This window comes from Halichoerus grypus, chromosome 14 (genome assembly GCF_964656455.1).
Source record: "Halichoerus grypus chromosome 14, mHalGry1.hap1.1, whole genome shotgun sequence".
NCBI lineage: Eukaryota > Metazoa > Chordata > Mammalia > Carnivora > Phocidae > Halichoerus > Halichoerus grypus.
Window position 1 is genome coordinate 17,335,168 of NC_135725.1, and position 16,624 is coordinate 17,351,791.

At 42.5% G+C, this 16,624-nt stretch overlaps 1 protein-coding gene across 4 annotated transcripts in view; it reads left to right on the forward strand.

Moving 5' to 3' along the window:
- PCSK5 (proprotein convertase subtilisin/kexin type 5) overlaps positions 1 to 16,624 on the forward strand; it is a 456,302-nt gene that overhangs the window by 31,500 nt on the left and 408,178 nt on the right. For all 4 annotated transcript variants that reach the window (XR_013443967.1, XM_078062229.1, XM_036103195.2 and 1 more), the window contains exon 2: positions 9,929 to 10,033. Coding sequence is in view for 3 of the 4 variants with exons in the window: in XM_078062229.1 (XP_077918355.1) it covers positions 9,929 to 10,033 (105 nt within the window). In the remaining variant the exon portion in view is untranslated. The remainder of the gene's footprint in view (positions 1 to 9,928; positions 10,034 to 16,624) is intronic.

Consider the following 16,624-nt stretch of genomic DNA (forward strand, 5'->3'; position numbering starts at 1 on the left):
TTGCTATATCCGGTGATGTAGTCATAGGTTCTGGGAATTGGGATGTGAACATTTCAGGGGGGTGTGTCACTATTCAACCCATCACATGCCCACATATGTCAGAATATTGCTCTGAAATCACACAGATTAGACATCTTTCCTTGAGCACCCTGATTTAAAGAAAAAGTTATCATAGGGCTTTTGCTCTGAATTTACACACTCTGATGCCATTTTCTGAAGACCTCTCCAAAGAGCTCGTATATTGAGTCTGAACTTAGAGGAATTTAGGAAGAAATCACAAGTATTCTATGAGCGACTGATTGAGACTAAAGTCTAGAAAAGATAGTCTTCATATTATTTTGTAGCATTCCGTGGCCCAGTGCAATGGTATCTAAGATGTGTGGGGCCAGATATTACTTGTTTAACGTGGAATGCCCTTTGAACTTATGAAGATATGCCTTAAAGATACTTTCTCACATGGAGACACTGAAGTAAGTTTCTTTTGCATCTGCTCAAAGTAGATAGAACCATCCCTAGAAAACATCCCCTCTATGTACAGCTCTTAGGGATACAGTCTTCTGGGTAATTGAGATCTCTGAGTAGCTGTGGTTTTATTTATTATTTATTTATTTTTTAAGATTTAATTTATTGTAGCAAGAGAGCGTGAACAAGCAGGAGGGGCAGAGGGAGAGGGAGAGAGAATCTCAAGCAGACTCCATGCTCAGCATGGAGCCCGACTCAGGGCTCCAACCCAGGACCCCAAGAATCAAATGCTTAACCAACTGTGCCACCCAGGTGCCCCTCGTTAGCTGTGGTTTTAAATTCATCCTTAGAAACCTTTTATTTTATTTTATTTTTATTTTTTATTTTTTTAAAGATTTTATTTATTTATTTGACACAGAGAGAGACAGCGAGAGAGGGAACACAAGCAGGGGGAGTGGGAGAGGGAGAAGCAGACTCCCCGCTGAGCAGGGAGCCCGATGTGGGGCTCAATCCCAGGACCCCGAGATCATGACCTGAGCCGAAGGCAGACACTTAACCAACTGAGGCACCCAGGTGCCCCGAGAAACCTTTTATTTTAAACATCTCTTAGAGTAGTTAAGAACATATGCTCTGGAGTTAGGCTACCTGGGATCCACCTGAGCTTCACCCTTTGCTAGCTGTGTGGCCTAAGTCAAATTCTTAAATTTTGTGAGCTTCTGCTTTCTTGGCGTGTAACTTGGAAATCATGATACTTACTTCAGTCTGTTGTGTGATGAGGATGCAGTGCAGTAATGCCTGGCACTTAGTCTGTACTCTGTAAATATTAGCCGTTCATCAGATATCTGCACTGACTTGCCTTCTCATTTAATATTTAATGAACTCAACAGCCTTGTTATAAATATCATTTTTGTTCAGTGATTCCAAGAGGTCGTTGACTATGAAGGGACAAGGGAGGGAACTAAGAAACATAAAGTCAGACTTTGGTGAGCAAGTGGTTGTTGGTGGTAGATTCTTAATTTTCAGACATGTTTACATGTGGTGACTTTATTCATTCAACATTTAGTAAGCATAAAGCATATGTTACTTTATATGTTAATGTTATGTCCCAGGAAGGGTCATAAAGAAATGAGCAAGAAACTTTGCCAAAGGTCTCCCATAGAGACATGATCACGATTGTGTTAATTTCTCCCCTAGGCAGGGGTCATTCATTCATTCTGCACGTTTGTTGGGTAAGCCTGGCAGTGTTAAGAGGAGCTAAGATGGGGCACTTGGGTGGCTTAGATGGTTAAGCATCTGCCTTCAGCTCAGGTCATGATCTCAGGGTCCGGGGATCGAGCCCCACGTCCAGCTCTCTGCTCAGCGGGGAGTCTGTTTCTCTCTCTCACTCTCCTTCTGTGCGTGTGCTCTCTCTCTTTTACTCTCTCTCAAATAAATAAAGTCTTTAAAAAAAAATAAAGAGGAGCTAAGACTAATCCATCAGTGAGTCAAATAAAAATCCCTGCCCTTATGGGGCTAACATTCTAATGGGGGAAGACCAATAATAAATGGGATAAATAAAAATAATCTATGTCAAATGGTGGGAAGTGTTACAGGGAAAAATAAATCAGGGAAGGGGGGTGTGGTATGCGGGAGGTCAGTGAAAGCCTCCCTGAGAAGGGAACATTTGACCAAAGATCTGGAAGCAGAGAGGGTGTGAGTCGTAGAGATTTAGAAGAGTATTTCAGGCAGAGGAAAATCAGGTGCAGAGACCCTAAGGTTGAAAGCAGTCATGGCCATCCTCTCTTTGCTTCTATTTTGAATGTTATAGAGTCTGGAACACAGAAGGCAAATTATTATAGTGGTTTTAATATTCTCGGGAAAGCACAGAAGAGCCATCACAGTCAGCATTTAAATGAAGGAGAAGCAGTTTATCCAGGTGCTGCGTTGTCTGTAAGTGCTAATGGAATTCAGCAGTCGGAAGAGGTTGGTCTGCAAGAACAATGGCCTCGGTGACTTGGTTCTTCCCCATCTCACCTGAGGCGGTGGGATGAGGTGTGAGCTGGAAGGTAAATTCCAGCCCCAGGTAACTGGGTTCTTAAGTTTTCCAATCTGTGTCATTCTACAGAACGACAGTAGAGGGGAATTTATAACTTTCCAAGTCACTGTTATTAATGTCTAATTTACATAACTCCAGATGCAGCCATTTTTGTAGAAGGTGGGATGAGTGTTAACCAATCTCTATACCCCAGGGTGGGCTGATAAATACTAACAAGTGACTCATCAGGAGGGAGAGAAGCCCTAATCTGTAGTCTTTGCCAATTTTTCTTGATATGTTAATACTTCTGTCGTTGTTGATTTCAAGTCCTCAATGTGATGTCACTGGACAGGCTGTTGGGAAGATATGAAAATGGATCTCGTAAGCCTATGATGAGCTGGTCCTAGGTCACGGAAGCACTTATTACCCATGTAATTACCACTATGATAAAGATACTGAATATTCCCAACATTCCAAATTTCTCCAGGTTTTCCAGGTCAATCCCCACTCCACACCCAGATTGTCACTGATGTGTCTTCTGTCATCATAGATTACCTGTCCTAGGATTTCATACCAGTGGAACTACACCATGTGCGTTCTTTTGCATCAGCATGATGTTTTGAAATTCATCCATGTTGTCGCCTGTATCAGTAGTTTGTTCCTTTTTATTGCGGCTCCTTCCACTGTATGGATATACCACAATTTGTTTTTCCATCTACTTGTTGATGGATATTTGCATTGTTTCCAGTGTGGGACTGTTATTAAGAAAGGTGCTGTAAACATTTGTGTATGAGTTTTGTTTCAAAATAGGGTTTCCTTTTTTTGAGTAAATACCTAGAAATGAAGTGCCTGGGTCATGAAGAGGATGTGTGTTTCATAAGAAATTACCAACGATTTTCCAAAGATGTTGAACCATTTTATACTCCTGCTAGCAATGTGTGAGACCTCCAATTCTCCACCATCTCATCAGAGCTTGGTATTGTCCATCCTTTGAACTGTAACCATTTTGGTATGGGTACAGTGTTTTTATGATATTAATTTGCATTTGAGCATCTTTTTACATGCTTATTGGCTGTTTGTATATCTTCTTTTGTGAGATGTCTTTTCAAATTTTTGCCCATTTAAAAAAATTTCTGGAGTGGAGATAAATAGCTTTTCAAAAGGGAGTTCAGAATTCGGATAAATGTATAAATTGGACAGGGCAGGAGGGAGAACAAGGCAGACAAGTTTTATTGAGGTGGCCACAGGGCCCTTGACCTTGCTGCTTCATAATCAGGGTGACCAAATGTGATGGGGACTGCCCCAGTTTAAGTATTGAAAAGTTCTGTGTCTCTGGAAACACCTCAGCCCTGGGAAAACCAACATGGTTCATCACCCTATAGAACTATGTATAAAAAATTTGCCACCTATATGCCTGGAGTCATTAGACTGGAGGGGATTTTAGTCGCAAGCATTGGTGAGACTGTTGGTGGTGAATGAATTCAGGAAGGCCACACAGCTCCTCATTGGGGTCAAAGCCATTGCAAAACATAAATCTTCTGGCTCCTAACTCTGCTCAGAAGTCAATAGCTCCCTTGTGACATAAGAATTTAGGTACACAGAGAAGGTTCCCTCTTACTAGCAGAAAAACAAAACCAAAAGCAAAAACCCTCCAATAATTGTTTTCTGACAGTGATTGTTTTTAGAAATTATAAACACAATGGTCTCATTTATTTGGCTTAAGTTTTAAATTTCTGATCAAATGCAGTTGTTCCTGGAAGAACCAAGACATTGAGTCTTACCAGTCATTTACACCTTAGTATAAAATAGTTGATTAAAAAAACTTTTCTAAGAAGAGTTTGGTTTGAGAAAGGGTCATGATAGGAAAATTCTGGGTGCAAGGATGAGAGGCTACCACTAAGGAAGAAAAGGCACAGATGCTTGACAGAATTGGGAGCAAAAGATGAAATTTATTGGCTTAGTGTTGTATAGAGTTGTGTTGCTAGGCAGGGAAGAGTGTTTTGTGCATGACTATAGAGAAAAGGAGCTTAAGAGGGTCAAGAGGGAAAGAATTACTCTCCTTCCTTTATGTGGGATTAAGGGAAAGGTTGAGCTATGGCTATTCTCCTATTGATTTTATACTTCATATATGCCTATGGTTTCTGATTTATTTATAAAACCTCCCTACGTTAGTTACATATTGCTTCTTGTTTTAGCCCTTGTTGGTATTGGGTAACATATAAACACAGTCATCTTTTGTTTTACATTACCCTGGAGGAGCTGGGTGGAATATCTGCTTAGAGATAATATTACTGCTTTGTTTTTATACCCTGTCTTTCTTCTGAATAGCTCTCAACATGTTATGACATTTTTCTTCTTAATGTTTATTAAATGCCCTCAGCATGCTCAGTGCTGTTGAAAGACTATGAAAGACACAATTCTCACCAATAAGGGACATGCATATTAATAGACAAGAGACATAAACATGCTTTTAAATATATATATTTAGATATTAAAATGTCTATAACTCTGCAAGGTGACAGATTATTTTGTTTGAATGATGTAGAATGATGGAACTAACACGCGCTACTCCTTAGCTGTTGTCTTGCAGCAAAAAAGAAAGAAAGAAAAGAATAACGATGTCTCTGCCTACAACCTTCTGAACCATAACCCTGGTAGATTTGGTACTTCAGTAAAAGTGGAATTAAACTATTTTTGCTGAAATTAACCTTGATTGGATAGTCCTGTTATACTCACACCAGAGATTTTGAATCCTCCGTAGGTCTAACGTGTGCAATTTTAGCAGCTCGAGGATTCTGATGTTCATGGCAGCCACTCCGCAGTCTTTGCTGAGAACCTATTACGTGTTGAGCCATATAGTAGGAGCTGGAAACAAAGTGTAAGCACGACAGATGTGTCTCTGTCTCATCAGAACATACAGGCATGCAGGTCGGGGTGCAGACATTAAACAGATCATTGTACTGATCGAAGTATAACCACAGGCCTATGTTTTTATGATTCTGTGAGGCAGTGGAACCTCACCTGGCCTGGGGGGTTTGAAGACTTCCTACTGGAGGCGACACATACAGGACAAGGAAGAGGGAAGCCAGGTGGAGAGGGCGGAGGCGGGGAAGAAGGTTGTCCTGCAGGTAAAGGGAACAGCAGGTCTGAGTCAGGGAACTCTTCCAGGCCAGAGTCTGGAGGATGGAGAGTCTGTGTGATTTGAAGTGAGCCCAGAGAGCCGGATTCTGCAGGTGCCATGGGTCAGAGGAGGATAATGGTCTTCATTCAATGACTTAGGTAAAGGCTATAGGGGAGTTCTTGGCATAGCATCGATGCTAATATGATATTATATTATAGTTATAAACTATAGTATTAAGTAATATTCAATGTTAACTATTACTCTTTCTTTTCAGAGCAGAGGGAAGCCCCGACAAATTTTAGGCAGGAGTATGGCCAAATTTGCATTTTGTGGCCTTTTTCTGGCTGTGGTGTAGAAAACAGATTTGAGGGAGGAGGCTGGTGCATATGGCTCTGAGAAGACTAGAACAAGCGTGTTCATCTAACAGGTGGTCAGAACACAGTGAGTCACCCGGGGCCTGGGCCTCACTGGTGCCTAGAACCGTTCATGACTCAGGAGATCCTAACTTGGAGGGTCTCGAGGTTGTATAAGATTGTGTAAATGTGTAGCTACTTTTTCAGAAGTTTTGAGCTATCCAATTTTAGATTTAGTAGGGAGCCTACTGCAGAATCCACTAGTCATTCTACTATGGAAGGCATTCGGTATAGACTATTAAATAGCTTGTAGAATCGTTCGAGAAGGCAAAGCTTTCAGAAATATTCCCCAACGCCACATCACAGCATGGGCCTTCCCAAGAGTTGGTGCTTCGTCCTCAGCAAAAACCTGAGGAATGAGGAAGCTACCCTCTGTTGCCCCCATAGCTCTTTGATAATCTCTTGCCAATTTATCAACAAAACAGGATGTGCAAAACGAATGCGCAGAAAGCTAGCAGCCAGCATTAAGACCTCTACCACCGCAACCACTAAACACCTGAAGGCCTCTAAGAACCCGGCCCAGGATGCTGTAGTCTGCCTTTGTCTGGCAGAACCTTAATCACATCAGAACCCTGGCTGCAGAGAGTTGAGCTCTTTAGCCCTGCAGTGCAGGAAAGCTCACCGGAAGGATGCTGGAACGAGCCCACCTGTAGGATGCACCATGCAACCTAAGTTCAGATGCTAGCTAGCCATTCAGCAGGGATTTACATTTCCCCCCCTCACCATTCTAGCTGTGTACGTGTGGGCACTCCCTGAGCCTCAATAACTTCATTTATCAAAGTGGAGGTAATGATACTTATCTTCCAGGGTTCCTGGGGGAATTAAGTTAAATATGATAACCAGAAGAGCCGTAAGATGCCTGGCACATGGTAGACATTTAGTCAATGAGACATCAGTCAGCCACAGAACACCATTCCCCAACTCTATAGAAGAAACAGTATCCCTGTAAGGAGGAGATAAAGTAGAGCTTCCTGCTAGAGAGATTTCATGGCCTGGAGACAGGTGGCCTTGTACCAGGTGCACGGACTTTGGGAAGCAGATTTGTCCCCGGAAGAGTATGTGGGATTTGTGTGCGCATGCTAGTTCATTTAGTTGTTATTTCTTTCATTTTTAATTAGTGTTTTTAATTTAAAAAATAATACATACACATAAACAATGAAAAGAAAGGCTCTCTTTGTAGTTCAAGTATTCTTCCTGAAATGTCTATGCATATAAGCATATATGTAATACGGATTCTTTCTTTGTTCACCTACAAAAATGGGGTCATATTTTCTCCGTTCCTCCTTCTCTCTCTTTCTCTCTCCTCTTCCTTCCCCCCTCCCTCCCTTCCTCTCCTTTGAGATAATTTATTTTAGTTCATATAGAGCCAGATGCCTACTGATTATAGCTAGTTGTTTGAATGATTCTGCTTTACAAAATTCCTCTAACACCTGTTCTTACACAGAAGTGACTGTACAATAAATTTTTAGAAGTGGAAAAGCTGGGTCAAAGGTTAGGTCCAGTTTATAGTTTTATTGATATTACCAAATGGCTTTCAAAACAGTTGTCCCAGGGAATGCTCTTTACCAACGCTGTGTATGCCGCATTTTTGCATACATCCTCCCCAACAGTGTATCATCAGACTTTCTGACTTTGGTCAGTGAAGATGAGGGAAGTTAAGAGGTGATACTAGGGTACACCAAGAAGAAATTCTGACCAAGGGATGGAGGTAAGGGATTGCAGGATAGGAGGTGAGAGAAAGTAGGACTGAAATTTAAATTTAGAAGGGAAACCAGTAATCTGACACTCTGTGCCCGGCAAGGACTTGACCAGGCATGCACCTGTTACTATGTTCAGTCCTTATAACCACATTCACCCATACACATTTTTATCCCCCATTTGACTCTGACACCCAGTCTCTGTGTCCTTATTTTACAGTTAAGGAACCAAGGCCCAAAATATTTAAGTGATGTATCCAACATCCCAAAGCATGCTAAGTCAGGGCAAGGGTTCTGTTTTCCACCTTCGTACATGCTACATAAGTCCAGGATTTGAGTCTTTACCAAAGAGGCCACAAAGGATCAGAATTATATCTCCAGGGCATATTTCATCCACATTTGAGTTTAATGGCCCAGTTGAATTCAGTTATTTCCTATAATCGAAGAGGTTCCATTATAGTTGCGTGGACATGGTCTGAAACTCACGGACCTTTTTCACGCTGGTAATAGGTTCTGTATAAAGTTCTTCCTCAAAGATTTTATGTCCCTTTCCACAAAAACTACTGTGTTTACCCAAGGAGCACTCTTGACAAAAGCTACATGAGATGAAAGCTTTAAGCTCCTTGGGATTTTAAGATTTTCTTATAAAGGATTACGCAGCCTATTGTGAGTTCTACCCTTAGTCCTCTGGAATCTTAAAATTGTCCTGTAAATCCCTCCTTAAAGCCCTTTTGGACCCTGAGGCTAGCATCTGTGTCCTCTTCCTCATTGTTTGCTGCTGTCTCGGAGTTCCTGATCTTTTCTGTGTACATCTGGGCAGTTTCCACTTGAGTTAAAAACGTGTGACTTCCGATTGTCAGATCTAATGATGATTAGAGACATTCATATAGAGTGTAAAGTCCCAGTGAGGGGGGTCACTTTTCAGTGGCACAGTATTTAGGTTGATCATTGTCATTGGAGGTGTGGGATGATGATTGAGAATTGATGGAAAGAAGAGAACTAAAAAAATAAACCTTTTATCTGGAAAATGAAGCTGGGCCAATGACTTTTTTTTTTTTTTTAAATTAAGAAAGCCAACTTTTGAATTGTCCCAATTGGAAAACATCCTGTTGATGGTCATTGTTTTAGGGCAGAGCCATGGTGTTCTGGAGAAATAGTCCATCTGATGTACTTGTGCAAAGCAAAAAAAAAAAAAAAAAAAAAAGTCCTTGTCAAAGAAGGGAATTTGATGGAATTTGAGGGCTGCAGTGATCTTAGAAGTTAACTAGCCCAACGCCTGGTTTTATAGGAATGGAAATGGAGACATGTGGGATTTAGCCCAGAAGCCACTTCTGAACAGTGTCAGCCGGAGCGAGAACCAGGCTCTTCTGTCTCCATTTGGTGTATTGTTCAATTTCCATGCATGTGACCCACATCTGATAATCTGCTGAGACAATATGATTATCTGGGATTTTGTTTGTTTTCCGGAAGTGCCAGTGACTTATTTTCAAAGCTATCCTAAACAGACCTAACTGCTTTCAACGCAAGAGAGGGGTGCACAGATGAGAAGATGAGTCTGTTAAAAGAGGTGGCCGTGAAGACAGTGGATTGAACTCCTTTTACACAGGATGCTTAGTTGATAGGTAGGATATGTGATCTTCGCCTCGTTGCAGACACCGCCGTCCCACTTTTAGTTTGTGATAAATGCGTAACTGCCATGTAGTTATACTGCCGACTTAAGTCGGGAAACTAAGTAGTGTTTTCTTTGTGAATGACCAACTGCTCAGGACTTGTTTCAAATTGATGATATAAATAATCTAACAAGGTCCTTCATTGTACATTTCTCAGAGCAAACAGAATGCAGTGTGTTTTTATAACCAGCTAGCTATTTGATTTTTTTTCTCTTTCCCACATTTAGATATAAATAGATATAGAATTACTTAAAATGCTGCATATAAATTAAACATTAAAAGGGAGATATGGAGAGGCTAAGCTGCCCCATTATAATCTTCAGTTCCACAGTCACTGCCTCAAGGACACTCCATTTCATGTCACGTGTCCTTCTTTGGAAAAGTGATCACCAAGGTTCAAGTAACATTTAAGCATAGAGGCAACTGCATAATTTATGGACCTTTTTTTTGGTTTTGTTTTGTTTTGTGTTCTTATTTTAATGAAACAGGAAAACAGAAGGCTCCCTTTAAGTCCCACTAACTCCCCTTGTGCTTCCCTCCTGTCTTTGCAGATCGGGGCCCTGAAGGACTACTACCACTTCTACCATAGCAGGACGATTAAAAGGTCAGTTCTCTCAAGCAGAGGAACCCACAGTTTCATTTCAATGGAACCAAAGGTAAGAAGAACCAGTTGGGTGGGGACCAAGAGGCGAAAGCTTCTGCATTTTTCATTGGTAATAGCACACTAGGAACTGATGACCAGCGTGAAGACTCACATTTCGGGAAGCCGTCCTATTATCCTTTGGTCCAGTGTCTTGGCTTCTGCTTTGGACAAAAATAGATGATCACTTGATTTTCACTGAACTACCATTATCATCCCACTGGTACAACAGTCCAGGGGTATCATAAGTATGGGTTCTCATGGAGGAGGAAGGAGTGTGTGCAAGGGGAGATACTGATTGATTCAGAAGTGTTGAAATGGTAAGAATACCACACCATCTTACTGATTTGCATGTAGATCTGAGGTTCTAGCCAAACTCCATAGAGGGATCCCTAACAAAATCCTTACGTCAGGCGTCAGGGCACCATGGATCCTTGCAATTTCATCTGACGTTGATAGAGCCATGCCTTTGGCAGCCTGAGGACTAGATCATGTCTGGGACAGGAGGGATACTGAATACAGAAGGGATAGAAGCTGGCTCCTGGTTTTGAGGTAGGGCTCATCAGGTAATTTTCTTGCACATTGTCTTTACTCCGTGTCCTTTGGGGTTATATAGACAACATCCCCCTGGGAGTACCTAGAAGGAGATATGATACATCCACGTTCTCCCACTCCATTCTGGAGAGGTGGGACAGCTTTGGACTGGGAGATAGGAAGCTGAAGGGTGTTAGGGACAAACCAACCAGTAACTGGCAACTAACAGTCAGGGGGTGAGTTACACACACACATCCTTATTAAATTAGAGGGAGGCACGGACTCTGAGGGGGACCTCCTTGGCCCCCCCATATGTGGCAAGTAAAACGGAGAAGACAGCTGTACCAGCCTGCCCCAGTTCCTTTGTGGGCTCACTGTTGATTACTTATTGATTAGGAGGGTTTTTTTCCACCCCCATTATGTTTTGGATTTGCCATATGAACTCATTTTCGCATAAATTGGTGAACAAGTCCCTACAAGTGAGCATGGCAATCTCACCTAGAGATTCCACGAAAATTGTATTCCTCATTAAAGCAAAAAGTCCTTATTTGCATTAATATGCAAATCAGGTTTGCAGTTTGGAGTCCTGCCCTCTGTTATGTGCCACGGTTTGCCTTGTTTAATTTGTTTCTGGAATATTATCACACGATTGTTCATGATTGTGAAATTGTATCTTGGTCATTCGAGAAAGCACATTTCTTGTAGGTCCCAACTTTCTATAACCCAATTTTGGATTATAGGAACATCTCCTAAGACTTACACTCCAGTGTCCTGAGGATTGTATTTTTTTTTCCCCTTCATCTCTATTCAGAATTGAATGTCTCTGGAAAAGCAATCTGTTGGGATGTTCTTGAATTAGCTAAATTTTTGAAGCAAAGTCACGTTTTTCATCTGCTAAACAACATTTTTTGAAGCTTTCTTGAACTTTGGTAATTAAAATGATTCCAATTTCATACCTCATGTGTGTAGTCAGTGTGAATTTGAGAAACCAAGTACTAGTTGGTTTGGGAGGTAAGAACAGAATGTAATGAGGCATTGTGTTCATAATGAAGTATTTACTGAATATGGAGTTGCTTCAGTCTTTAATGCCATCTTGGGGAATCTTGGTCTTCATGTCGTCGTCTTTTTTTTTTTTTTTTAGCTTTATTTATTTATTTGAGAAAGAGAGAGAGAGGGAGAGAGAGAGAGTAGGGGGAGGGACAGAGGCAGAGACCCTTCAAGCAGCCTCCCCGCTGAGCGTGGAGCTTGACGTGGGGCTCGATCCCACAACCCATGAGATCTTGACCTGAGCTGAAACCAAGAGTTGGACGTTTAACTGACTGAGCCACTCAGGCACCCCTCCCTGGTCTTCATTCCTTTTCATCTTGGTGCATCAGATAGCTTATGCAGCATCCCACAGAGACCTTGGATGCTGGTGCACATCATACCTGGAATGTATGCCCTTCCTCACCCAGTCCAGAGAGTAGGGCCATTTCAGGACAGTTCTAGGGCACATGCTCAGTTACCCTTCCTCCTCAATAAAAAGAATACCCCTTGGGAGAGCCATATCTTACTTTTTATTTGGATGCCTCCTGCCCCTCATTCCCACCCAGCCATTTATACAAGAGGGCCATAATCCTACCGACTTTGCAGCTGCAACACCATGATGGGCGCTGCCCACGGTTTCTTTCAGATACTTCTTACAGCTCATTCATTCATTCATTGGCCATTTCTTGAGCCAGTAGTAAATGGCAGGCCTTATGTTTGGCTCTGGGGATTTGGAGACATAGTGGTGCCCGAGGGGAGCTCACTGCAGGCTTCCACAGTGGCTGTCAGGGAAACCCAGAACAATGCAGTGCTTCTCAGGTGTTGGGGATGGGGGGAGCAAATGGGATGGACGTGCACTATATTCCTCCTCCTTCTCTAGTTCTGTCCTCGAAGAGCTCAGGCCCACTTGGGTCATTATTATTATTTTTTAATCTTGAAAACCTTTTTACTTGGGGAAGTCACAGAAATGTTGTGAGGAATCCCTATGTAAGCTTCCCACCTTCCCCAAATGTTAATGTTTATGTTTTACATTTTACCATACCTACTTGATCATATTCTCTCTCTCCTCTCTATACACAAACACACCCACACACACATATATGTATGTGTACAAATCCATATATATAAGGTTTTTTTTTTGAAAATTTGGGAGCATATTACATACATGATGCTCCTATGACTTTATGGATTTCACTGTGTATTTACTCAAACCAAGGACATTCTGTTATTATAACCGGAAGTACAGACAGTTAACATTCTGGTAAAAATCTGGATATTAACAATGATTTAATATTATTATCCAATCTACAGATTTCATTCAGGTTTTTCCACTTGTCTCTTTTCGGGGCCAAGAACACATCTAGCTGTCATTTGTCCCATGTCCCCTTTGTAGATTGTGTCATACTTCTTTCCCTTTTCTTCTTTTTTTTTCTTTCAACACTAGCACTTTTTTCTTTTTAAAAATTTATTTATTTTAGAGAGAGAAAGCATGCGCACATGTAAGTGGGGGGAGGGGCAGAGAAAGGGGGAGAATCCTCAAGCGGACTCCCCACTGAGCGTGGAGCCCAACACACGGCTCGATCCCAGGACCCAGAGATCATGACCTGAGCCAAAATCAAAACTCAGATGCTTAACCAACTGAGCTACCCAGGCGCTCCAACAGCTAAAAGTCTTTTTAGAAGGTTACAGGCCGGTTATTTTGTAGATTATCTAACATCATGATTAATTCAGGTTTAGCAAAAACACCAGAGGAGTGCTGGGTTCTTAGTGCCTCAGATCAGGAAGTGCGTGATGTTGACTTGGTTTGTTAGTCATGATTTTAACTTTGGTTCCTTGGTGGTGACACACGTAGCATCTGCCAGTCTTCTCTATGTTAAAATGACTAGTTCTCCCTCCCCTTTTTAAAAGATTTTATTTATTTATTTGACAGAGAGAGACACAGCGAGAGGGAACACAAGCAGGGGGAGTGGGAGAGGGAGAAGCGGTCCTCCCGCCGAGCAGGGAGCCCGATGCGGGGCTCCATCCCATGACCCTGGGATCCTGACCTGAGCCAAAGGCAGACCGTTAACCAACCGAGCGACCCAGGTGCCCTAGTTTCCCCTTTCTAATGAATAAGTGTTTGATGGGGAGATACTTTGAGACCACGTAAATGTGTGTGGGCTGACTTTGTATGTTTCACTCCCGGCAGCCCGCGTTGGGGGGATGAAGCTAGTGGCCGTGTGACTTGCTTTCTTAGGAAGGTCTTTTCTTGACTGTTAGGTGTATGTATGGTAGATGGTTAGTGTGCTGGAGTGGAGATGCATATGTGATCTGGGTGATGGGACCGCGTGGAATGGCTTGGTGGCAAACATTGGTGGTGCATCGGAGTTACTTTTGATTGTCATTTTCTTAAGAAAGGGTGTACCAGTGAATTGCAGGGAATACATACACTAAACAGATCCTGGCTTTTACTTGATGTAGTAAATTGCACATTTTTTTTTCCCCCTCTGCTTTTGTTTTTATTTAGAGGGTTCTAAAGAAGGAAGTGCACAAGTGGCCAGGAGGGTTGTAAGAACAACCTTCTGGGGCTAAGAAAATGCTGTGGTCAGTTGGGGCACATTGAGCCCAGAGCACAAGAATAGCCTGGTTTCCGTATGTTAACATTATGTTATGATTAGCTTTTTAAATGACAGAGATGCACAGACTTCTAAGTCAGTGTCTAGTGTCTATTACCAGTACAGTAATAACAGTTTTGCAGAAAACATTGGTACCGTATTACAGCAGTTGGACCAGGGAGTCTTGCAATACTCGTATCCATACCTTTCTTTTTGACAGACCAGCTTTTTACTCCAACAGACCCAAGCTAAATTTCAGAAACAATGGTTTTGAGTTAACATTCTCAGAAGCCTCTCATTAATCTGTTTAGAAATCTTTGCCAGCCCTGTGGCATTTGGTCAAGGAGGCTGTCATCTGTAGAGAGCTTTGGAATGGAAGTTCTTTTTTTTTTTTAAGATTTATTTATTTGAGAGAGTTGCCATGTGAGCGGGGGGAGGGGCTAAGGGGGGAGGGGCAGAATCTCAGGCCAACTCCCCACTGAGTGTGGAGCCAGATGTTGGAGCTTGATCTCACGACCCTGAGATCATGACCTGAGCTGAAATCAAGATTTGGACGCTTAATTGACTGAGCCACCCAGGCACCCCGGATGGAAATTCTTTATAGCTTTTGTGCTGCCCATGTGGACACGGGCTGGGGCAGAGGTGGGATTTTTCATTCTCCTCCTTCGTACCCAGAATAGAAAAACCAGAATCCTAAATTTCCTATCAGAGTAGGCAATTAAAAATCTAAAAAACATAAAAACAAAAAATCCCAAAAAAAACCCTTGCCATTAAGTTCGGTCCTCCTATCTTATCCATGTGTAATTTACAACATAGCTCCTTTTGCCCATTAGATTTGATCTTGAAAGTTCTGGCCTTTTAGTCTTTTTATTTTTTCCAGCCCTTTTTCTGAGTTCAAGTCTGTTGACTGGTCAGTTTTTATCCAAATCTAGGATAGAATCACCCTCTGCTACAGAGTAAGGGATAGGCGCCTCTCCTGTCTAGTTTCTTCCTGAAGCTCATGTTCGTTAAACTGCCCCATTGCATGGATGTGTACGACTATGTATCTCATTATGGAGAAACTATTCCTATGATATTATTTACTGCAGAATTGTAGGATCCTTAGATTGAGACTTATCTCTTTCCTGTCCAGGGCTGACATACCTTCCAGTATGCTCTTAAGAGGGATTTTTTTTTCAGATCTGTTAAGCATGCCCAGTGACAGAGTTCAGTACTGGACAAAGCAAACATTGCTATAATTGAAGAGATTTAACTTGTCGAGTTCTAACCGGCTTGCCTGTAATGTCTACCCGTTGGATCTCTTTTTTGCCTTCCAGACGTATACATAACAGCTCATTAAATATCTGAGCCCTTTGCTTCTTCTCTGGGAGCAGCAATTGTCCCTCTGTAAATGCAGCCCAGAATTAAGTGCAAGGCTTTAGCTCACAGAGAGAGCGCCCATTCATGACGTTCATCCATAAGCCATTTCGTCTGAAGAGAACTTTCGGGCAGAGCATTCAAGTATTGTACAGCGACAAAGGGATCTGAGGAAAGGAAGGAAGAGAGAAAAGGAAGTGCTTGGAGGTAGTTAGCAAGATTAGAGGGAAATCAGCCCTGGGAAAGAAGACTGGGAAGTTGCGTTTCCTTACTAACCCAGCTTGGAACCACTTGTGGCCAGGACTTGGTTTTCAGATGACCAGCCTTTTTCTCTTGTTGCCTCAAGAGGGAAAGACCTGCAATCACGTGATGGAGGAAGTGTACAGGGGCCCTCCCCCTACCTAGCTGCCATGTTCCTGAGGCGCTGGACAAATCCACTTCTCAGTCGAACCCCATCTCCCCCATGGGTTCACTTTGTAATTTTGGAATATTTTAGCTCCACTTCGGGATGGATCTTTAATTGATCCATGGAGACCACAGCACCTGTGTTTCCTCTTGCTCTTAGCTCTGAGACAAGCCAGTTAGAAGCCGTTCACATGCACCCGATCTCCTAGCAGAGCCTTGGAAGTAAAGAAAGCTCATTTAGTGAGAAACAGATGCTCAGAAGTGTCTGAACTCCATCTTACCTGGCTCACAGGCATGAATCGCAGCCACACCTTTTTACCCAGAAGATTCCATCTGGCCTGCCACAGCTGTGGGATGGCTTCACCTGAGTCCGGGTGCTTCCTGTTCGGGCCATGCTCTGTTTTGTCTCGCCCCACCTGCCCTCATTCCAGAGGCTGCTTCTGCGAACTGTTTTCTTTGGCGGGTTAATTTTCTGCCCTTTGCTTTTAAACGTGATAATGACTTTATGGTTTGACTTTCTTTTGTAAGGTGCAGTTTTACAATCTAAGAGCCCCGGGGCGGTGCTCATCCAGCCGTGTGGGATGATCCCGGGCGTGGTGAGGTGGCATGATAGTAGCGGTCTTCTCTCAGGCAGGGACCTGAGTCCTTGTGTTCCCAGCATATGTCATAACCGTGATCATTGCACATAAGCC